The sequence below is a fragment of the Salvelinus fontinalis genome, chromosome 5 (assembly GCF_029448725.1).
Source record: "Salvelinus fontinalis isolate EN_2023a chromosome 5, ASM2944872v1, whole genome shotgun sequence".
Taxonomy (NCBI): domain Eukaryota; kingdom Metazoa; phylum Chordata; class Actinopteri; order Salmoniformes; family Salmonidae; genus Salvelinus; species Salvelinus fontinalis.
Window position 1 is genome coordinate 9,266,446 of NC_074669.1, and position 25,152 is coordinate 9,291,597.

A 25,152-nucleotide genomic window follows, 5' to 3' on the forward strand; every position below is an offset into this window, starting at 1 on the left:
GTATTTTCATAGATTAAATATCAGTATCATGGGTTATGTCGGGAACAAATGAGAGCAGACAGAAGTCAGATTATAGAAACAAAATTATTAGATTTCCCCATTGCGATAGCGAATTTACACAGGCAGCTCAATTCTGATCTTTTTCCACTAATTGGTCTGTTGGCAAATCAGACCAGCTGAAAAAGAGCCTACGTGAAAAGATCTGATGTGGTCAAAAGATCAATTAGTGGGAAAAATATCAGAATTTGGTTTCCAGTGTAAACGCAGCCGTCCAGAGTCCCAAACTATATCTACTTGTGTTTATTGCAAGTTAGAAGGGTGATTGTGATACAGAGAAACTAACGAGTCGGGCCATATCAATGTTCTCAATTAGATGTTCAGTCTAGAAAATGTAGCTCTATGATTTGAGGTTGCCAACAACGCACACGCCGACGTATGCACGAAAACGTCCCATCCCACTGTAGTCATAATTTGCAGCTAGCAATCCAAGCTAGCTAGTTATCCGAAGATGGCGGCTTGTAGACGTGTTCCTCTTCTGCTTTTGATGTCTGTCCTTTTGTATATGCATCCCATTCGAGGACAGAAATCTGCGAACAGTGTAATCGCCAATACTGCAGTTAGGGTTAATATCCAGGCTCAAAATCAAGCCGCAGTTCCGGCTGCTGTAAATGGAGGTTCTCCAGTCGTCGCGGCCTCGCCACCTCGTAGACGCACCAGCGTCTGGAAGCTGGCCGAAGAGGGGGCTTGTCGGGAGGACTTGACCAGGCTTTGTCCAAAATATTCCTGGAACAATAACCTGGCTGTGCTTGAGTGCCTCCAGGATAGGAAAGAGGTATGGTGGAGTGAGCGATATTGTGTCCAGAGCTTGGGTGTGGGCTTTACTCAAACTATAACGTTATCGTTAGCTATCCGATGCTAACTTTTTGCCAGCTGGCTACTTGGGTGCAAAAATATGTAAAGAAAGTATGGTCATGTATTATTCAATATGCTTCGAGAACTTCATCATTTGAGAAATGTACTGAAAATACTGAATTTTTGTTTTTTTTACCAGCCATTTAGGACCGTGTTAACTAGTGAAGTGAAGTCTTCATCACGTGAACTAACGTTATTTACCAAGTCACTTAGCTAATATCTACAGATGTGCCAAGCTATGACCATTACTAAATTAGCAATGGCTAGCTTGATCCTCTAATGATATGTTGGGAATCATGTCTAACACATATTTACTGTCTATCAGAGCCAACATTTACAGCAATGTCCTGTTCAGAGGAAGAATAGGCGGATGTAGGAGGCGATTCAGTGACGGTTTTTAAGCTTCCAGCCAATGGTTATGGATAGGCTTGGGAAAGGCAATATCTACAGTAATCTGTGTTGAGGGACCACCTCTGCCTGGGGCCAGAAAGCTAGAGGTGAGACGCTCTATCCTAATCTGAACCAGTACAACCTGGTCTTGAGGAGACAATTAATATGACGAGATCTCCTCTGACGCCCAGGATCCCATTAGCCAGCTCTGCAAACGTAACTGTATTACAGCCTTGCGTAACGACTGTAATGGCGATAGTGTCTCTGCGAAACTTCATATTTTGGTGAGTACTGAACTTATTTTCACACAACATTTGCAGAGCTGGGATTTGAATTGACGGATCCTGAACATCAGAGGAGGTCATGTCATGTTCATTGTCTCTTCAAGCCCATGTATTGGTTCAGTCCATATCCGGTGTTTGCAGAAGGCAGATTTGTATAAACACCTGGCCCTGAGAGCTCCAGGGGCTAGTACCTGCAGTTTTCTGGTGTCATGATCATCAGTCACTTTGGTTTGCTTTCCTTGATCGTTAGACATAGACTCTAGACTATCTATTCTAGAACATGTTAAGCCTTGATTTTTTTGTGGGGGGGGGGACAAGGAGCTTGTCTAATGTTAATGACAGGTAGTTTCTCTCATCTCAGTCCTCTTCATTGTGAAATGTATTCTTTTATTTATTTTCACCAGATGTTGAGCCTATTTCTGTGGCCTGTTCATTGAGGAGGCTGGAGAGTCATGCAGTCTTGGCTTAGCTCTCTTGGCTGTGGGTAGTTTTTGAGGCACACAGTGTTTTGCCTGTCTCCAGGCTACTCCTCTCACTGTCAGCCTCCCTGGTAGTTGTGGTTTTGTTTACGTGGTCCATTCACAGAGTAGGCAGGAGGCCATGGCAGTGTGGCTTTACTTTCAGGCTTTGTGGATTGACTCGTTTAGTTCTGAAAGTTCTGGTTTGGAATTTTGGAACACGTCTTCAGCTTCAGAGCCCTAAACTACGAATGCAGTTTGAGGTGTTGGCGAGGTAACTTTGGTCAACTCTGAGTTCAACGTAGGGTAACCGGTACCACGAAAGTGGCTCACCTTTTAGCCAGGAACATTTCTATAGCAACGAATCCTTCAGAACTAACCTGCTCCGGAGCAGGCGAACTCAGGACTCCATTAACCCTGAATAATGTGTCTAAGCCATGAGTTGAGGATCAATGAAATCAGGTGGGCCTAACCTTGCAAAGATCATCCCCATCATTTGAGTAAGACAACAGATTAAAACATTTGATTAATAAAATATTTAATGTTAAAATACCTAATTTCCTATCACAACACATTTTAGAAATTACAGCATTTGCTTTTGCACTATTGGATTCAGATTATTTGTGAAAGGCAAACAGACAGCTGTAATCAACCATAGACATACTGTATAATCCATATATGGCAGTTCCCATTCAAGTTAAGACTGGCTGCCATTGCTAGTGTACCCAATGGGTTTAATCGTCAAATTGCCAGGGTTAGAGGTTCCAAAACCCTACTATGGATTATGTCTATGACAACTTCCTGTTCCACAGATAGGAGCGATAAGCACACCAAAGACAGCATTAAATATACGTAATGAAATAGACATTTCTAAAAGCCTAGGCCTAATTTTCCAATAACTTGTCTTTCTTTCATTTTGATTTCGGCACAAATGAAAATGTGGCACTAACTTGGCCATGGATCTAAGATGGCCATGGATCTTGGATCCATGGATCTTTTTTGAGGTCACTGTCTTTTCAATGAGTTCAATGAGTTCATTGGGACACAAGATTTCTAAGGGACTTGTTTGCAGTTCCTACCGCTTGCACTGGATGTCACCAGTCTTTGGAAATTGGTTGAGGTCTTTCCTTTGTGTAATGAAGAAGTACGGCCATCTTAAATGAGTCACTTGAAGTAAATTGTTTGAGAGAGGCACATTACCAGAAAAGTTGCGTCAGTTTGTTTTCTTTTTGTATTGAACACAGATCACCCCGTCTTCAATTTGATTGATTTATTAACGTTTAAAAATACCTAATGTTGTATTACAAAAGTAGTTTGAAATCTTTTGGTAAAGTTTACAACTTTTGAGATATTTTGTAGTGACGTTGCACAAGTTGGAAGCTGTGTTTTTCTGGATGAAACGCGCCAAATCAATTTACATTTTTGATAAATATTGATGGAATTAATCGAACAAAAGGACAATTTGTGATGTTTATGGGACATATTGGAGTGTCAACAAAAGAAGTTCGTCTAAGGCATGAATTATATTTTTATTTCTGCGTTTTGTGTCGTGCCTGCAGTGTTGAAATATGCTGCTACTCTTTGTTTACTGTTGTGCTATCATCAGATAAAAGCATCTTATGCTTTCGTCAGAAAAGTCTTTTTGAAATCTGACATCTTGGCTGGATTCACAACGAGTGTAGCTTTAATTTGATATCTTACATGTGTGATTTAATGAAAGTTTGATTTGTATATCATTTTATTTGAATATGGCGCTCTGTATTTTCCCTGGCTATTGGCCAGGTGGGACGATTGCGTCCCACCTTTTATAGAATGTGAAATGTCAGAATAATTTTTGGCATGCGAAGACCCAAACGGCGTTCCATACTATATATGTCGTGAAGCTAATAGCAGTGACACTATTACTGTGTAACTCCGGTAGGGCAACATCTGAAAAATAGCCCACTTGGTAACGTTAGTGTGTACCGGTGCTCGACCAGTCGGTGAAAGCCAACATCACCCACGACAGAGAATGGTAGATTGTCAAGGGCAATGAATTCCATTATCTTGGCTTTAGTGGATTTTGCCTTTGAGTTGTCTCGCTGAAATTTTGTTTTGTTGACTGCTCGATCCACATAGCAGACATTGTGGGCAAGTTTAGTAATGCTGTGTTGCACATATAGCGCAACATTTTACGTGCTGTTACGTCATGTACCTACGTTATATAGGTATGCACATCGGCGTTAAACTAGACATCGGCTGATACCAATGTTGGCATTTATTTAATTATTTTTATGTATATTGTGCATCCCTTGTTAAAATAGCTACCCATACTATCTGCAATGACCATTTTTGCACTAACTCTTTTTGACTCTGCACACACTGGACTCTACCAACATACTCACACATACTGTACCAGTCAATCAATCAAATGTATTTATAAAGCCCTTACATCAGCTGATGTCACAAAGTGCTGTGTCATCAGGCCAGGTAGTCCTGAGGCATGGTCCTCTGAGAAAGAGAGAGCATACTTAAATTCACAAAGGACACCGGATAAGACAGGAGAAATACTCCAAATATAACAGACTGACCCTAGCCCCCCGACACAAACTATTGCAGCATTAATACTACCAGTCAAACATTTGGACACACCTACTCAATCAAGGGTCTGTCTTTATTTTTTACTATTTTCTACATTGAAGAATAGTTGTGAAGCCATCAATACTATGAAATAACTAATGGAATCATGTACTAACCCCCAAAAATGTTCAATCAAAATATATTTGAGATTCTTCAAAGTGGCCACCCTTTGCCTCTGACAGCTTTGCACACTCTTGGCATTTTCTCAAGCAGCTTCGTGAGGTAGTCACCTGGAATGCATTGCAATTAACAGGTGTGCCTTGGTAAAAGTACATTTGTGGAGTTTCTTTTCTTAATGCGTTTGAGCCAATCAGTTGTAAGGACAAGGTAGGGGTGGTATACAGAAAATGGCCCTATTTGGTGAACGACCAAGTCCATATTATGGCAAGAACAGCTCAAATAAGCAAAGAGAAATGACACTCCATCAATACTTTAAGACATGGTCAGTCAATACGGAAAATTTCAAGAAATTCAAGTGCAGTTACAAAAACCGCTATGATGAAACTGCCTCTCACGAGGACCGCCACAGGAATGGAAGACCCATAGTTACCTCTGCTGCAGAGAATAAGTTCATTGGAGTTACCAACCTCAGAAATCAGCAATTAGCTGCACCTCAGATTGCAGCCCAAATAAAAACAGACATCTTAACATCAACTGTTCAGAGGAGACTGCGTGAATCGGGTCTTCATGTTCAAATTGCTGCAAAGAAACCACTTCTAAAGGACACCAATAAGAAAGGACTTGCTTGGGCCAAGAAACAAGATGGACATTACCACCAGTCTAATCTGTCCTTTTGGTCCGAGTCCAAATTTGAGATTTTTGGTTTTAACCGCTGTCTTCGTGAGACAGAGTACATGAAAGGATGATCTCTGCATGTGTGGTTCCCACCATGAAGCATGGAAGAGTTAGTGTGATGTGGGGGTGCTTTGCTGGTGACACTGTCAGTGATTTATATCAAGGCACACCTAACCAGCATGGCTACCACAGCATTCTTGCACGATCTGGTTTGGGTTTAGGCCCACTCAATATGTTTTTCAACAGGACAATGACCCAACACAACTCCAGGCTGTGTAAGGGATATTTGACCAAGGAGAGTGGAGTGCTGCATCAGATGACCTGGCCTCCACAATCACCTGGCCTCAACCCAATTGAGATGGTTTGGGATGAGTTAGAGTGAAGGAAAAGCAGTCAACAAGTGCTCAGCATATGTGGGAACTCCTTCAACACTGTTAGAAAAGCATTCCTGGTGAAGCTGGTTGAGAGAATGCCAAGCTGTCAAGGCAAAGGGTGTCTACTTTGAAGAATCAAATATAAAATATTATTACTACATGATTCCACATGTGTTATTTAATAGTTTTAATATCTTGTCTATTTTACAATGTAGAAAATAGTAAAATAAAAAAACTTGAATGAGTAGGTGTCAACTTTTGTCTGGTACTGTACTTATATTGACACTACAACACTTACACACAGGCACACATTTGCCCACACACACACTTACACACCACTCACATATGCTGCTGCTACTGTCTTATCTATTCTATCCTGTTGCCTAGTCAGTTTACCCATACCTAAATATGTACATAATTCCCATTTAATTGAGGAAGATAACGGAAATACCCCTGCAAATCGACTCTGTACATAGCCAAGCTAGCATTGCTCATTGTGTATTTATTCCTCGTGTTACTATTATTTGTAAAAAAAATATATTAAAAAATCTGCAATTTTGGAAAAGGCCTGTAAGTTTGCAATTCACTGTTGGTATACGCCTGTTAACGAAGCATGTGACAAAACATTTTGATTTGAAATTTCATTCGCCTGGGTGTCAGTATAGCCTACATATATGGTGTCGTGGCTGCTCCATTTATCCTATCCCCAAAACAGTGTGGGTTAGGTGTAGCCTACTATTTACTTAGACAGTTTAGGCACAATGTGTCAGTGTTTTTATCGGTGCTCTCTGACTAGACTGCTCTGCTAGTGAGGGTGTGAATCACTCCTTATGAATGGGTGAGACAAAGAACATGCTGCAGCAACTGAAGATAGCAGATGGACTGCAGAGCTAATGTGTGATTAGCATGATAACGGTACTCAAGCTCTCCTCGCACACATTACTTCACAGTTGATCTCTGCCAGGGGTAGATAGATGAGAAAGGGGATTCTACGTGGGGTGAATTGGTTGTCACTTTACCAGCTTTACAGAGGGAAATGAAATGCAGTTTGAACTTGTAGTCTGTATTAGGGTTCCACATTTTGGGGAATATTCAGAGGTGGAAACTTTCTGTGGGAATTAACGGTAATATATGCAAATTTATATTAATACCATTTAAATGTAGTTTTTTGCATTGGATATATTTACCATATCATACGAAGACAAACATAAACATGTACCTTGCCATAAGTAGATGTAATTGCAAATGATTCAATCCTACCAATAAAAATAAAAACTACTTGGTTACGAATTTAACTTTAATTAGTGAGTTGACTTCACATGGGATGATTTCACTGAACAACAAAAGGGAATATTGAATGATCCATCGCATCTCCCAAAATATTTTCAACATCTGTAAAATGATAACCAAAGCTTTAGTTTCTAGACTGTCTTCCTCTCAGGCTTCCATGTCTTCTCCCTGGACCTCCTCATTGTCCACCTCTTGAACATCAGACTCTGAGGCCTCATTTTCACTGTCACTTTCCAACCTTGTTGAGGATGGCTTGTTGTCAGGCTCAAAAAGCCTCAAATTTGCCCGGATGGCCACCAATTGTTCAATCGTTGTATTGGTCAGCCTGTTCCGTGCTTTGGTGTTTGTTCCCAAACAAGGACCAGTTGCGCTCTGAGGCGGCTGATGTTGGTGGGATTTGGGGGACGATGGCGGCAACGGGAAAGAACCTCAGACCCACAAAGTCCCTTCCACCAGGTGGCTGATGAGATATATGTTGGCACGACTGCCATATTGCATCTCCATTCCAAAGCCCTTGCTTGGAAGTGTTCTTCGCCAGACTGCCAAGAACCATGACCTCATCCAGGCCAAGGTGGCGAGACCTGGTAGTGATGACACCATAAGCCTTGTTGATCTCTGCACCAGACAGGATGCTCTTGCCAGCATACATGGGGTCCAACATGTACGCTGTGGCATGTATGGGCTTCAGGCAGAAGTCTTGATGCTTTTTGATGGATTTCAGAACTGCAGTTTCCTCTGCTTGGAGAAACAGTGAAGTGAGCAGGGCAGTACGGATTTCTTCTCTTACATCTGCAAGCAGAGTCTAAACATCAGACAGGATGGCATTGTCTCCCTCAATCCGTGCAATGGCTACTGCTATAGGTTTCAGGCTGCTTACCACTCTCTCTCAAAATACATCATCCAGGAGGATCCTCTTGATGGGGCTGTTCATATCGGCATACTGTGATTATGGCCATTTCTTGGAGAGACTATTTCCCATCCAGGAGACTGTCAAACATGAGGACAACACCACCCCAATGGATAGAACTCTATCCAAGATGGCGTCGCAGTCAGACGTCTTTGGCCTCGTCTTGTCGTGTCCCATGTATGTATCTTTTTTCTTCGCATATCTTTTTTATATTTTTCTAAACCTGAACTTCAGAATACTCTCCTGCAACCCGCCTCACCCAATGTGCTGTGGATCTGCTTTTCTAAAGTATTTTTCTTTGCTTTTGAACCGGAACCCCAACAGAAGCTAGCCAGCTAACTAACTAGTAGTCAGCTAACCTTAAGCTCGGAAAACTCTCGCCAGTTTGCACGACGCGATTCAAACCAGAGCATACCGGACTTATTTTCTCTCCATATCCCCGGATTCCTACCGCAAGCTCTGAACCTTTTCACCTGGATCATCGCAGCTAGCTAGCTGCAATCCGAATGGCTACTCCTGGCTAACGTCTCTGTCCCGAAGCAAGCACCAATTAGCCTGGAGCTAGCCCATGCTAGGCCCATCTCCCGGCTAGCTGAAGAGGTCCATCAGCCACTCCTGGGCTACAATACCTATTTTGCCAATTGGCCTGGACCCCTTTAACTGCCGGTTCGGAGCCCCACCAATCCTTCACGACTGGACTACCGACGTAATCTGCCCGAGGGGGTTCTTCAACTTGCTACAACGTCGCGACGTCCCCTGAATGCCCATCTGCTAGCCGCGGCCCGCTAGCTGTCTAGAGCATATAGGACTGTTGGCTGAAGAGATCCATTGACCAATTTCTTGGGCCACTATACCTATTTTTGCCAATTGGACTGGACCCCCTTTACTACACAGAACACTACTAATCCATCACGACTGGTCTGCCGACGTAACCGCACGAGGAGGCTCCGCACATGGAGGCTATAAGACTTCTTCCGTTGCAACGTCCCTCTATGGCCCTTCTGATAGCTTGCTAGCCCCGTCAGCTGTGTCTCTAGCCAGCCTAACTACTCACTGGATCCCTATGATCACTCGGCTACGCATGCCTCGCCCTAATGTCAATATGCCTTGTCCATTGCTGTTCTGGTTAGTGATTGTCTAATTTCACTGTAGAGCCTCTAGCACTGCTCAGTATGCATTAGCTAACCCTTTAGTTCCACCTCCCACACATGCGGTGACATCACCTGGTTTAAATTATATTTCTAGAGCCAATATCTCATCGTCACTCAATGCCTAGGTTTACCTCCACTTCACATCCTACCATACCTTTGTCTGTACATTATGCCTTGAATCTATTCTATCGCGCCCAGAAACCTGCTCCTTTTACTCTGTTCCAAACGTACTAGACGACCAGTTCTTATAGCCTTTAGCCATACCCTTATCCTACTCCTCTGTTCCTCTGATGTAGAGGTTAATCCAGGCCTTGCAGTGCCTAGCTCCACTCCTATTTCCCAGGTGCTCTCATTTGTTGACTTCTGTAACCGTAAAAGCCTTGGTTTCATGCATGTTAACCTCTCTAGGGTATGTGGGACGGTAGCGTCCCACCTCGTCAACAGCCAGTGAAACTGCAGGGCGCCAAATTCAAAACAGAAATCCCATAATTGTAATTCTTCAAGCATTTTACACCATTGTAAAGCTACACTTGTTGTAAATCCAGCCAAAGTGTCTGATTTTCAAAAAGGTTTTACGACGAAAGCACACCAAACGATTGTTAGGTATGAGCCAAGTCGCAGAAAAAGACAGCCATTTTTCCAGCTAAAGAGAGCAGTAACAAAATGCGTAAATAGAGATAAAATTAATCACTAACCTTTGATAATCTTCATCAGATGACACTCATAGGACTTCATGTTACACAATACATGTATTTTTTTGTTCGGTAAAGTTCATATTTGTATCCAAAAATCTGAGTTTAGGCAAGACGCTACTGTATCACTTGGCAAAATGCAGAGTGCCAAATTAAAATGATTTACTATGAAAATTACTATAAAATCAAACTTTCATTAAATCACACATGAAAGATTCCAAATTACCAAACTACACTGGTTGTGAATCCAGCCAACATGTCAGAATTCAAATAGGCTTTTCAGCAAAAGCATACGATGCTATTATCTGAGCATAGTACTTATAGTAAACAAAAGAGAGATTTCAACCCAGCAGGCGCGACACAAAACACAGAAATAAAAATATAATCCATGTCTTACCTTTGACGAGCTTCTGTTGTTGGCACTACAATATGTTCCATAAACATCACAAATTGTCCTTTTGTTCGATTAATTCCGTCTATATATGTCCATTTATTTGGCGCGTTTGATCCAGGAAAAAGGCCGGTTCCAAACGTGACGACAAAATATCTCAAAGGTTACCTGTAACAGTTGCCCAAAAAATGTCAAACTACTTTTGTAATACAACTAAGTATTTAACGTTAATAATCGATCAAATTGAAGACGGAATGATATGTGTTCAATACAGGATTAAAACGATATGTAGCATGCGTTCTGTTTGATTGAAGCGCATGTCCAGGACACCTGGTGTGCCTCGACTTCGAGATGGCCGTATTTCTTCATTACACAAAGGAATAACCTCAACCTCAAGGAATAACCTTTCTCAAGACTGTTGACATCCAGTGGAAGCCGTAAGAACTGCAAGCAATTCGCTTAGAAATCTGGTTTCCCAATAAACTCATTGAAAAGACAGTGACCTGCAAAAAAAAGAAATCTGAATAGTTTGTCCTCTGGGGTTTCGCCTGCTAAATAAGTTATGATATACTCACAGACATGATTCAAACAGTTTTAGAAACTTGAGTGTTTTCTATGCAAATCTACTAATAATATGCATATATTATCTCCTGGGGATGAGTAATTGGCAGTTGAATTTGGGTATGCTTTTCATCCAAACGTGAAGTTAACATTAGAAGCCTCCTCCCTAAGTTTGTTTTATTCACTGCTTTAGCACACTGCCAACCCGGATGTCCTAGCCGTGTCTGAATCCTAGCTTAGGAAGACCACCAAAAACCCTGAAATTTCCATCCCCTAACTATAACATTTTCCGACAAGATAGAACTGCCAAAGGGGGCAGAGTTAGAACCCTGCAGGCTGTCTTACTATCAAGTTCTGTACCCAAACAATTTGAACTTCTTCTTTTAAAAATCCACCTCTCCAGAAACAAGTCTCTCACCGTTGCTGCTTGCTATAGACCACCCTCTGCCCCCAGCTGTGCCCTGGACACCATATGTGAATTGATCGCCCCACCCCATATCTTCAGAGCTCGTGCTGCTAGGTGACCTAAACTGGGACATGCATAACTCCCCGGCCATCCTACAATCTAAGCTTGATGCCCTCAATCTCACACAAATTATCAATGAACCTACCAGGTACAACCCCAAATCTGTAAACACGGGCACCCTCATAGATATCATCCTAACTAACTTGCCCTCCAAATACACCTCTGCTGTCTTTAACCAAGAGCTCAGCGACCACTGCCTCATTGCCTGCATCCGTAATGGGTCTGCGGTCAAGCGACCACCCCTCATCACGGTCAAACGCTCCCTAAAACACACTTCAGCGAGCAGGCCTTTCTAATCGACCTGGCCCGGGTATCCTGGAAGGATATTGACCTCATCCCGTCAATAGAGGATGCCTGGTTATTTTTGTGCTTTCCTCACCATCTTAAATAAGCATGCCACATTCAAAAAATGGAGAACCAGAAACAGATATAGCCCTTGGTTCACTCCAGACCTGTCTGCCCTTGACCAGCTCAAAAACATCCTGTGGCGTACTGCATTAGCATCAAATAGCCCCCGCGATATGCAACTTTTCAAGGAAGTTAGGAACCAATATGCAAAGGCTAGCTTTTTCAAACAGAAATTTGCATCCTGCAGCACAAATACAAAACATTTCTGGGACACTAAAGTCCATGGAGAATAAGAGCACCTCCTCCCAGGTGCCCACTGCACTGAGGCTAGGAAACAATCACCACCGATAAATCCACAATAATTGAGAATTTCAATAAGCATTTTAACTACAGCTGGCCATGCTTTCCACCCGGCTACCTCTACCCCTGTCAACAGCCCTGCACCCCCCCATTTCTCCTTCACCTAAATCCAGATAGCTGATGTTCTGAAAGAGCTGCAAAATCTGGACCCCTACAAATCAGCCGGGCTAGACAATCTGGACCCTCTCTTTCTAAAATTATCTGCCGAAATTGTTGCAACCCCTATTACTAGCTTGTTCAACCTCTTTCATATCGTCTGAAATTCCCAAAGATTGGAAAGCTGCGGAGTCATCCCCGTCTTCAAAGGGGGAGACACTCTAGACCCAAACTGCTACAGACCTATATCTATCCTACCCTGTCTTTCTAAGGTCTTCGAAAGCCAAGTTAACAAACAGATTACCGACCATTTCGAATCCCACCGTACCTTCTCCACTATGCAATCTGGTTTCAGAGCTGGTCATGGGTGCACCTCAGCCACGCTCAAGGTCCTAAACGGTATCATAACCGCCATCGATAAGAGACATTACTGTGCAGCCGTATTCATTGACCTGGCCAAGGCTTTCGACTCTGTCAATCACCACTTTCTTATTGGCAGACTCAACAGCCTTGGTTTCTCAAATGACTGCCTCGTCTGGTTCACCAACTACTTCTCCGATTTGACACACTGAACTCATTCAGAGGGCCTGTTGTCCGAACCTCTGGCAGTCTGGGGGTGCCACAGGGTTCAATTCTCGGGCCGACTCTCTTCTCTGTATACATCAATGATGTTGCTCTTGCTGCTGATGATTCTCTGATCCACCTCTACGCAGACGACACCATTCTGTATACTTCTGGCCCTTCTTTGGACACTTATCTAACCTTCAGACGCGCTTCAATGCCATACAACTCTCCTTCCGTGGCCTCCAACTGCTCTTAAATGCAAGTAGAACTAAATGCATGCTCTTCAACTGATCCCTGCCCTGTTCTGACTTAGAATATGTGGACAACTAGAAATACCTAGGTGGACAACTACAAATACCTAGGTGTCTGGTTAGACTGTAAACTCTCCTTCCAGACTCACATTAAGCATCTCCAATCCAAAATTAAATCTAGAATCGGCTTCCTATTTCGCAACAAAGCCTCCTTCACTCATGCTGCCAAACATACCGTCGTAAAACTGACCATCCACCGATCCTGGATTTCGGCGATGTCATTTACAAAATAGCCTCCAACATTCTACTCAGCAAATTGGATGCAGTCTATCACAGTGCCATCCGTTTTGTCACCAAAGCCCCATATACTACCCATCCCTGCGACCTGTACGCTCTCGTTGGCTCGCCCTCGCTTCATACTTCTCACCAAACCCACTGGTTTCAGGTCATCTACAAGTCTTTGCTAGGTAAAGCCCCGCCTTCTCAGCTCACTGGTCACCATAGCAGCACCTACCCGTACCACGCGCTCCAGCAGGTATATGTCACTGGTCACCCCCAAAGCCAATTCCTCCTTTGGCCACCTTTCCTTACAGGTCTCTGCTGTCAATGACTGGAATGAACTGCAAAAATCACTGAAGCTGGAGACTCATATCTCCCTCACTAACTTTAAGCACCAGCTGTCAGAGCAGCTCACAGATCACTGCACATAGCCCATCTGTAAATACCCCATCCAATCTACCTCATCCCCATACTGTATTTATTTATTTATCTTGCTCCTTTGCACCCCAGTATCTCTACTTGCACATTCATCTTTTGCACATCTATCACTCCAATGTTTAATTGCTATATTGTAATTACCTCGCCACCATGGCCTATTTATTGCCTTACCTCCCTTATCTTACCTCATTTGCACACACTGTATATACTTTTTTCCCTACCCTATTATTGACACTGTTTGTTTATTCCATGTGTCGAACTGCTATGCTTTATTTTGGCCAGGTCACAGTTGTAAATGAGAACTTGTTCTCAACTAGCCTACCTGGTTAAATAAAGGTGAAATAAAAAATAAAAAACGGGTGTTGGGCAGCTTCAATGTGGTGCTCTTATTCTTCTCACTTTGCTGCTATAACTTGATGACCCTTCACATACCTAACCGTTTCTTGTAGAGTGTATCCATTGTTTTCAGTGCCATGACGTCCTTGAGAAGCAGATTAGATGCATGAGCAGCACAGCCAATGGGTGTGATGTGAGGGTAGGACTCCTCTACTTTAGACCAAGCAACCTTCATGTTCGCAGCATTGTCTGTCACCAGTGCAAGTATACCTTCTGTGGTCCAAGGTTATTGATTATTGCCTTCAGCCCATCTGCAATGAAGTGACCTCTGTGTCGGTTGTCCCTTGTGTCTGTGCTCTTGTAGAATACTGGTTGAGTGGTGGAGATGATGTAGTTAATTATTCCTTGCCCACGATCGTTCGACCACCCATCAGAGATGATTGCAATACAGTCTGCTTTCTCTATGATTTGCTTGACCCTCACTTGAACTCTGTATCCAGCAAATGATAGATAAAGCATGTCTGGTTGGAGGGGTGTATATTGGACGAAGAACATTCAGAAATCTCTTCCAATGCACATTGCCTGTGAGCGTCAGAGGTGAACCAGTTGCATACACAGCTCGAGCAAGACATTCATCAGCACTTCTCTGACTACGTTCCTCCATTGAGTCAACTTGATTCCAGGAGGACCATGAGCTATTGCTATCGATAAGGTGTCTGGTTCATAATTTTCACCTCGAATACAAGTAGAGGGACTTTTGTCAGAGGTAGCTTATTGTGAGCTCTGAGGGAACTTTAGACCAGATGATTCTGCATCTTTGTTGCGTTATTCACATATGATTTGGCACAGTATTTGCAAATGTACACAGCTTTTCCAACTACATTTTCCTTCTGCAGTGAAATGTCTCCACACATCAGATAGTGCCCGTGGCATTTTCTTGTAAAGATTAGTAAAAAAAAACAAATACAATTCCAAGTACAGATAAATGGTTAAGCAGTTAGATTAAACAACTCCTTTGTAAGATACATGTTTTAAAATAAAATGTGTATGGAAACAAGTGAATTACCACTGTTAGCAGGCTTAAGCAAGCTAAAACCCACATGGTAGCAAAAACTAACTAGCAGAAATTGTTAGGAAGTTAGAAATGATTTAAAACACACTTTGCTGTAGGCTACTATTTTCTAGTAAACAAAAAAATAATGTCATATAAAATATATTCAACCCACCCAGTATTGTAATCAACACTTACCAGAAAGCATGTAGTCCTTGACTTAGACAGTGTAGTAGTGTGGGCTCAATAGCATCTCATTAGGGTGCAAGATCTTGAGAATCAGCTGTACATGTGATGGAAGAAAGCACTGTGCATGCAGAAGGTTGCAATTCCATTGAATTGGGGATAGTTTAACCAAAATATGCCACAAGATCTAGAATTGCCTTGTGTATCCCACAAAAAAAGTTTCACTGTTAATAAGTTAACTTTTAAAAATGAATTTAAGCAACATTCCCGGGCTTAACTTCCCATGGCAAATGTCCAGAAATTTACCGGTAAGTTTCCGACCCTTTGCAACCCGTGTGTGTACTCACTCACTAGGGAGTTGTTATTCGAATATCCAAACGGACGTTAGTATTCGAATACTTCAAAAAGTAAGAAAAAAACAGGCCTATTTTATCAATGGAAAAGGCTTTATCAATATTAAATATATTTATGACATTGCTAAACAGAAGGATATTTCATGACATTCTTAACTACATTCAGGTTTGTTTTTATTTAATTTTCATGACTTGCGCCCCATAAAGACCTACGGTAGCCTACACGGAGTTAACGCGTTTGTTATTGTTGGCCAATCAAGGTGGCACTAGTAAGTGGCTCCATGTGTAGCAAGTGAAGTGGGAGATCTCTAATCAAAGCTAAATGGAATTAACGTTACGGAATTTAGTTAGCTAAATGAAAAGTCCGCGACAACGAGCAACCATCAGGTAGGCTGTGGAATCTGAATGGATTTGCTGTAGATAAGGACGGGAACCACAGCAAAATACAGTAGCCTCAATTAGCCTAACGTTAGCTAGCTGGCTAACATAGCTGGCTATCTTAGCTAGTTTCTTTCCATCGATTTGATGCATTAGACGGGCACTACCAGATGGGATGATGATATATGGCGTCTACAAGTTTGTCTAACTAGCAAGAGTCCGTATGCTCGCTCGTCAAACACACACACTGACCTCTGCCCATCCCCCGAACTGAGTGGCACCTCCCAAGTTGCACAACAAATCAGTTCCAAAGTTTAATCAAAGTATTTTTATTTTGACTCGGGGGAAAATGCATGATATTCAAATAGTGACATTATTTCAAATGCTAACACAAGATTTGGCTTCCATGTGGCCCTGCCCTCCTGTAGATTGTAGTAGGCCATTTTGTAGAGTGTTATTTTAACACTAAAGCGATGATTAGTGCTTAGTTGGACTGCATTGCTTACAGTCAGTCTCCTGCGGCTCAGCTCCCATAGGGAGGCCATACATCAGTCAGCCTGGCCTGAGAGGTGCTAAGGAGAGGCATGCAGACATTCCTCTCCTCAATGGCCTTGTGATAATTTAGGAGGTGGGCTCAGTCAGGACAGTAGCTATATTAAGCACAGGCCCACTAACGGTATAAAGTGAAATGGGACTGATATTGACAGGTGACACTCATATGTTTCTACAGCCCTACAAGTTGTTGAGTCATTACATCTTACTGGTGGCTAAGTGTTGTGTTCAGCTCTCCTCTACTCCACAGTAACTGACAACTGAAGTGCTGCATCACTGTGTTTGTTTGGCCTTGTGCTCTTAATTGCTCACTGCCCAGCATTTTCCTGCTTCTCTTTACGGTTCGAATCATAGTTTGACCCTTTTTTCTCTCTCCAGGAAACCGAGATCGCTGCTGACTGCAACCATGTAAGTGTTTTGAACTCCCTCCCTCACATCATTAAACCGTCCTTTCAATTTGTGTAACTGAATGTGAATAACGATTTAATACAGCGTTGTTAGCCCCACTTGTGGTCTGACCACCCCTGCTTCCATTTCCCACTCACAGTGGACCTGTACTGTTTTCTCTGAGCTATCAATAGACTTGTTTAATGTCTTCTTTCTCCAGCTCCTGTGGAACTACAAGCTGAACCTGACGACTGACCCCAAGTTTGAGTCTGTGGCTGTGGAGGTGTGCAAGACCACCATCACCGACGTAAGTTGGATAGCTAGCTTGCAGAGCTTTATGCATCTGACTATAGGTAATAGTTATTATTATTTGAGTGCTTATTTGTCCTGTTTTACATATCCTCTCCTCAATGGCCTTGTGTGTGTATTATACACATGCATGAAATGGGCTTTTTGCATATCCCAACTCCCCCTGAGACACCCTGGGCGAGCAGCCAGGGTCAGCCATTATCAACGGCAACCTTAATTGCTCCAGGGCACATTGACAGATTGTTCACCTTGTCGACTCGGGGATTTGAACTAGCGACCTTTCGGTTACTGGCCCAATGCTCTAACCATTAGGCTACCTGCCGCTACCGTTAGGTCCTGTCCTCATGCTGTCACTGTCCCTGGCACCTAGCAACACCTAGTACCAACACACCGTTTGTAAGTTGGCCTAACACACCCATGCTCAACTGGAAAAGCTTCAATTACAGTTAAAAGTGGCCTGCCTTTAGTAGTTTCTTCCATTCTTTAATCATGGATTGGTTTTGGCTTAATCCCTACGTGCACAGGCCTTTGATGCCCATGCAAACTAATTGTGTAAGAAAGATATATTGTGACATACGCTAACCATAATTTTCCTCTCCTTCCTCTCAGATAAAAGAATGTGCGGCGGAGGAGAGAGGAAAGGGCTACCTGGTGTCCTGCCTGGTGGATCACCGCGGCAACATCACGGAGTACCAGTGCAACCAGTACATCACCAAGATGACCAGCATTGTGTTCAGCGACTACCGCCTCATCTGTGGCTTCATGGACAATTGCCGCGAGGACATCAACAGCCTGCACTGTGGCAGCATATCCACCGGCGAGAAGGTGACTGCTCTCGTGGCCTTCTCTCACCTGTCTGTTATTGCTCTGTGATATATCAGAGTACATGCTATTTAGCAGACGCTTTACATCCATTTGGTCCCAGGAATCGAACCCACTATCCTGGCCATGCTTTAACAGCTGATTTACAGGGGACCACATCTATAGGCATAGCTCTAACCTTGTCTAACTCTCATACACACCTGTCTCTTCTTACGGTCTACTCTCAACTCATTTCACTGGCGACTCAGTATCCTACACATCTGTAAAGATGGAACACTTGCTCACGTTTTAAATCAGGAATTTGTCATGAGGGCTTTATATAGCATTAGATTTGTATGAATCGGTCTCTGTCTCTAGAGGTAACAAAAAAAACGGAGAGGCGCAGGATATACCCATTTTGTTTGTGCTGGTTTCTAATTTGTTTGGTTTTCCTTTTTATTTGACACTTTGTGTTCCACCATGGCTTATGACTACATGAGGTTTCCTGCTTTGGGCATAATGTAGTCAGGCTTGAGTTACTGCCTCTGTGCTGCTCTGAGATCCAGTGTGGTTTTCCTGGCTATGAGTCCTCCTGAGTTTGCACTCACTACAGTCAGTAACTTAGCTACTTCAGTCATGATTTATGACGAATTTAGCTTCCACGCTCCCAAAACTCCCAGTGTTAAACAATTTATATTTTCATCCTGGCATCCTCTGAATTATTCATTTCTACAGGATGATTAATGACCATGCCTTCAGGAATCAAAAACCAGTTGTCAGGGCAACACAACGGCAATAACTACTGACGCTGAATAAATAAAAAAAATGTTGATCCTTTTTTTAAATATTTAACTTCTCTGTATTTACTAGTGTATTTCCTCCCCTCTCTGGCTGTTTTTGTGGTTGTGTGTTCTATTAAATTGCTAAAAGAAATCCTTTGAAAAACAATATTTGATAAAAACATCGGATCCAAAGCGCAACTCTGGGTGTTAACACTTCTGGTCTCACACAGAGACGCATCAGTACACAAAGGCTTGTCAGTGCTGTAGCCAACTTGAACGTATCCATCTCACTGTCCCCATGCCACCCTGTCTGTCCCTCAGGACGTGCACTCCCAAGGTGAGGTGATAGCATGCCTGGAGAAGGGTCTGGTCAGGGAGGCAGAGGAGCAGCCCGGGGCCCATGCCATCAGGCCTGACTGTAAGAAGGCCATCATGCGTGTGGCCGAACTCTCCTCAGACGACTTCCACCTGGACAGGTACCTCTACTTTTCCTGCCGGGAGGACCGTGAGCGCTTCTGTGAAAATGTGAGTACCTTCTTCCTGTTCCCTTCTCGTCTCTTTCTTTTCTTTAGAGGCTAAATATTGAGATTCGGGGTCAGATTCAGACTTTTATCCGAGTTGAATCCAAGCTCCTTGCAAAGGTGTTTTTGTCACTAACTTTGGGAATGTGAAAATGAATTCATCATTGAATCCCAATTCTATTTTCTTTGATTTCTAGACTCCAGCCGGAGAGGGCAGAGTCTACAAGTGTCTCTTCAACCACAAGTTTGAGGAGGCCATGTCTGAAAAGGTACGTGTTCTGCTCTACAGCCTGGTTGGAACGGAGGTATCGCCAAAATAATCATATCTTCTGCTACTTGTCATTTTTCCATATGAATAATGCTGTTATTGCAAGGCATTTTGTCAGCAAGGTTGTCTAAAATGTAGAGAACACCATTGAATGGGAATATCTGTTCTGGTAATTCCATTCTATTAGTCAGTGAGTCAGATGGAGATTGTGACCCGACCTATGTTTTGGTTGACCTCCACAGTGCAGAGAGGCTCTGACCACGCGTCAGAAGCTGATTACCCAGGACTACAAGGTGAGCTACTCCCTGGCCAAGGCCTGCAAGACAGACCTGAGGAAGTACCGCTGCAGTGTGGACACCAACATGCCCCGTGCACGCGAGGCCCGCCTCTCCTACCTGCTGCTCTGTCTGGAGTCTGCCGTACACAGAGGTTAGGCTGGCTGTCTCTTCTTCCTAATCTATATCTGTGTCTCTCCCTGTCAACCTGTTTGGTCAATCTGTATTCGTCTTTCTCTCATACGGTGTCACACTGCTGTTACTTTGAGGATTTTTCTCTCCACTTAATGAAATGGCTTTCTAGTGCCCCACTTGTAGTTCCTATGTGACTTTTCCTGACGTGTGTGTTCCAGGTCGTACGGTGAGCGGTGAGTGTCAGGGGGAGATGTTGGACTACAGGAGGATGTTGATGGAGGACTTCTCTTTAAGCCCTGAGATCGTGCTGCACTGCCGTGGGGAGATCGAGGCCCATTGCTCCGGCCTCCACCGCAAGGGACGCACCCTGCACTGCCTCATGAGGGTGGGCCGAGGAGACATGGGCACCATTGACAACCTCTGCCAGAAAGCTGTGAGTTCACAGGGTTCTCCCCAGGAGTGGTGCTGCTGTGTAAGGTGGGCGGGGGAGGTCTGGAAGGGGGCGGCGTTCAGAGTTTTGTTTAACTTCTTATGGCTGAAGGGGCAGTATTGAGTAGTTTGGATGAAAGGTGCACAGAGGTGCCCAAAGTAAACAGCCTGCTCCTCAGTCATAGTTGCTAATATATGCATATTATTATTAGTATAGGATAGAAAACACTCTGAAGTTTCTAAAACTGTTTGAATGATGTCTGTGAGTATAACAGAACTCATATGGCATGCAAAAACCTGAAAAACAATCCAAACAGGAAGTGGAAATTCTGAGGCTGGTCGATTTTCAACCAAGATCCTATTGAAATCACAGCGAGATATGGATGAGTTTGCACTTCCTACGGCTTCCAGTAGATGTCAACAGTCTGTAGAACCTTGTCTGATGCCTCTACTGTGAAGGGGGGCCGAATGAGAGGGGAATTAGTCAGGTCTGCCATGACCTGACCATTCTTTGACCATGCACGTTCACATGAGAGGGAGCTCTGTTCCATCGCTCATCTGAAGTCAATGTAATTCTCTGGATGGAAAGTTATTCAAGATTTATGTTAAAAACATTCTAAAGATTGATTGAATCAATCGTTTGACATGTTTCTACTGGCTGTTACGGAACTTTTGGACATTGTCAGCTTTTAGTGAACGTGCTTCCTGACGTTGGATTTGCTTACCAAACACGCTACAAAAATAGCTATTTGGACATAAATGATGGACATTACCGAACAAAACAAACATTTCTTGTGGGAGTCCTGGGAGTGCATTCCGACGAAGATCAGCAAAGGTAAGTGAAGATTTATAATGCTTTTTATGAGTTTTGTTGACTGCACAATTTGGCAGGTAACTGTGTGGCTTGCTTTTGTGGCTGAACGCTGTTTTCAGATTATTGAATATTGTGTTTTGCCGTAAAGCTTTTTGAAATCTGACACAGCGGTTGCATTAAGAACAAGTGTATCTTTAATTCTATGTAAAACATGTATCTTTCATCAAAGTTTATGATGAGTATTTCTGTTATTTGACGTGGCTCTCTGCAATTTCTCCGGATATTTTGGAGGCATTTCTGAACATGGCGCCAATGTAAACTGAGGTTTTTGGATATAAATATGAACTTAATCGAACAAGACATATATGTATTGTGTAACATGAAGTCCTATGCGTGTCATCTGATGAAGATCATCAAACGTTAGTGATTAGTCTTATCTCTTTGTGCTTTTTGTGACTCCTCTCTTTGGCTGGAAAAATGGCTGAATTTTTCTGTGAGTTGGTGGTGACTTAACATAATCGTTTGTGGTGCTTTTGCTGAAAAGCCTATTTGAAATGGGACACTTTGGTGGGATTAACAACAAGATTACCTTTAAAATGGTATAAGACACATGTATGTTTGAGGAATTTTAATTATGAGATTTCTGTTGTTTGAATTTGGCGCCCTGCACTTTCACTGGCTGTTGTCATATCATCCCGTTAACGGAATTGCAGCCATAAGAAGTTAATTTATTTAAATATTTTGTAGTAAAAAAAAAAAATGCCTGTAAAATCACCAGGAATTCATCATAAAATTAGTTTAAGACATTCCACCACCGAGGTCAAACAGAAAAGAGAACCACTGTCAAGTTTTACTACACGTGCAGTTTGCCTAGTCATCTAGCTGTGTAACCCTCCCATTACCAGACAGTGGTTGTTGAAGGTTTGGGTCTCTCTTTCTCTTAGCTCCAGACACTGATCCAGGAGGCTGATCCTGGGGCAGACTACCGTATCGACCGGGCCCTGAACGAGGCTTGTGAGTCTGTCATCCAGACCGCCTGTAAACACATCCGCAACGGAGACCCCATGTGAGTCACAGAATTGTTACTCTCTCCTGCTTGATTGACACAAAGCTAGCAGAACATTTGTATGTCAAATTGTATGCAGTACTTTGTATATCTGTGGAATTGTTAAGCTCTAACATGCTTTTGTGTAGGATCCTGTCTTGTCTGATGGAGCACCTGTACACCGAGAAGATGGTGGAGGACTGTGAACACAGGCTGCTGGAGCTGCAGTACTTCATAGCACGGGACTGGAAGTAAGTAGCAATGCTACTAGTTTATGGTGATGCTTGTCGTGGAATATTGTAATCAGGTAAGAGACTGTCATTTCTTCAAACAATCATCTTTATTCAATATTGATTAATTATTGCAATAATGAGGCTGGTCGACCGCACACTTTAAAGTGTGTTGCCGAGAGCTTAACCTTTACAGAGGAATCCTGTTTCTCATATAGCTGACACTAAGAATGCTTAGTCATGGCTGGTTCCACACCTCCCATGCAGATCAGCCATCTTGGGTTCATCTTATGGTTATCTGCACCTGGTGCTGTTTTAACCCAACCCCGGTTTAGTTTCCCAGATTCCAGGATGATTAGAAACTGAGGGGTTTTCTTCTACTCCTCCAGGCTATCTCGGTTACACCCACCACATGTTGTCTATGGATTGTCAGGCTGCAACTCAATTGTCAGCTCAAGCTCCAGAGGCCCAACTCAGCCCCACAGACACAGATGAGAGAATACTCATAATAGCTTTTCGACGCATAAACAGTATTAAACAATCTTGTAATTTCTCTCTCACATGCTTCACACATTCAAAGCCTATTAGGGGCCTGATCAGACTCCATATTAAGGGTTTTTAGTATGCCTGGTCAGTGTGCCCTGGTATGGTTTCCTACACTGTGCTTTTGCTTGCTCTTTTGGGTCTCGGCCAGGTTACTGTAAAATCACTTTGTGGCAATTGCTGAAGTAAAAGGATGTTATAAATGTATTTGCTTAATCCTCACACACACTCCTCTTATTGTCTGCCAGACTGGACCCCATCCTCTATAAGAAGTGCCAGGGCGATGCCTCCCGTCTGTGCCACACCCACGGCTGGAACGAGACAAGTGAGATGATGCCACCTGGTGCCATCTTCTCCTGTCTGTACCGCCACGCTTACCGCACAGAGGAGCAGGGACGGCGGGTAGGACTGATTTCACCGCAGTGCACTGCACAAAACGTAGCTATCAGTGGCTAATGTAGAGGAACATCAATATAGATGGAGCTAAATGTCAAATTTTGACAGAAAACCTAAATATTGTCTGAAGTGATCTAGGACCTTTTTAGAAATGCATCTGTCCTCAGTACATTCTGAAGGTGTTGTCCTTTTTAAAAGGGAAATGCAGGGGAAGAAACAGGAAGACGGGTTTTCATTGTAAGTTCAGTGTTTTGTTTGGGATGATTATCACGTTCTGATTCCTGAAGTTGATTCTGGTCAAAATGAGAGCATATTATAGATTTTGCTTGTTGGAGAATGTCAATTCGATTACGTTTTTGATAATGAAATGATTTAGCCAACGACTTAAAGTATGAGTGGATGCACCTCTACATGTTGATTGTGTCATTGGTATCAGCAGTGGGATTATGTGATGTAACGATCACTATACTCCTGGAAATGGTCTTGAGTATGACTACCTTAAAGGCCCAGTGCAGTCAAAGTTATGTTTTCCTGCAGTAACTAACACTGTAAAAGTGTTAAGAATTGGAATCCGTGGTATTTCCTGGTAGTTGCTGGTTGAAAATGCAATCTACGCAAGACCTCATCAGCCCGATTGGCGTGAGTTTCGGCTTGCCTGGTGATATCACCAAATTGGTTAATAGATCAATAACAGAGTTCCAAACCTGTCTACCAATAACCACTCCCAGACAGTCCTAGCAAAATTCTTGCTCTAGAATGACGTGAAATAGGGCCAATTCAAGAGGGTGCTACTAAATTAGTTATGTTTTTGCCTATGTCAGTATGAATCACATGCAGTGAATCATTAGATTGTTCTCTACAATATTATAACATTAATATGCTTGTACAGTGTTGATTAAATAAGATTGTTTGTTGTGAACGTTGCTAGTTTAGACCACACTGGTCTTGGTTGTATCGCTTCCATATTTAGACGTTGCGAGGTGGTAACATTTGGAGGCGTTTCCGCGCTTTGGACCAATCAAAATCAACTTGATACCCTTTGTCATTTTCATCTCGATCAATGGCTTTCTATTCCTCAAACCCTGGTCAATCAACTCTGAGAGGGCCTGTTTCTATGGTGATTTATAAAGGGGAAACTCAGAAATAAACAAAAAATGGGGGAGGGTAGATACTGATTCTGTTTGTTCGCTTTGTAAATTAATTGTGTGTGCAAGTGTTTTTATTTTATTCTGTGGTTTTCATTTATAAAAAGCCCATGTTAACGCACATGAACCTGCATGCACTAGTTAGCTTGTCAGATGACGCTCGACTTTGGCGCCGTTCTGCTCACAGAGCAGTGTCCGAGTTCTATTGAGCAGTGACCACTTTTTGACCATGGCTGTAATCACATTCTAATCTCTCTAATCATTCTAAATTCTCTGAGTAAATCGTCTTTACCAGAAATGATTTGATTTTGATATAATTTCTGCATTGGGCCTTTTTAATATTTGACTGGAATGGTTGATTGGTGACGTTAACAGTGGGATTATTTATTGTGATTGCCCATTCAATATACTGAAGGTACACTACAAGCAAACATATAATTCTGATGGGACCTTCCATAAGTGTTGACACCTGTCTGTCTTGGGGGCTCCTATCTCCCCTACTGTCTAGTTCTCTTGTCCTGCATCTTAAA

The 25,152-nt window shown here is 42.8% G+C and overlaps 1 protein-coding gene across 1 annotated transcript in view; it reads left to right on the forward strand.

Annotated features, from left to right (window-relative positions):
* Positions 1 to 436: 436 nt before the first annotated feature.
* LOC129855047 (Golgi apparatus protein 1-like) overlaps positions 437 to 25,152 on the forward strand; it is a 34,302-nt gene continuing 9,586 nt past the window's right edge. The window contains exons 1-11 of the mRNA XM_055922320.1: positions 437 to 832; positions 16,921 to 16,950; positions 17,150 to 17,236; positions 17,848 to 18,063; positions 19,143 to 19,346; positions 19,540 to 19,611; positions 19,853 to 20,039; positions 20,239 to 20,453; positions 22,208 to 22,329; positions 22,458 to 22,559; positions 23,330 to 23,483. Coding sequence (XP_055778295.1) covers positions 509 to 832; positions 16,921 to 16,950; positions 17,150 to 17,236; positions 17,848 to 18,063; positions 19,143 to 19,346; positions 19,540 to 19,611; positions 19,853 to 20,039; positions 20,239 to 20,453; positions 22,208 to 22,329; positions 22,458 to 22,559; positions 23,330 to 23,483 — 1,713 coding nt within the window. The 5' untranslated portion in view covers positions 437 to 508. The remainder of the gene's footprint in view (positions 833 to 16,920; positions 16,951 to 17,149; positions 17,237 to 17,847; positions 18,064 to 19,142; positions 19,347 to 19,539; positions 19,612 to 19,852; positions 20,040 to 20,238; positions 20,454 to 22,207; positions 22,330 to 22,457; positions 22,560 to 23,329; positions 23,484 to 25,152) is intronic.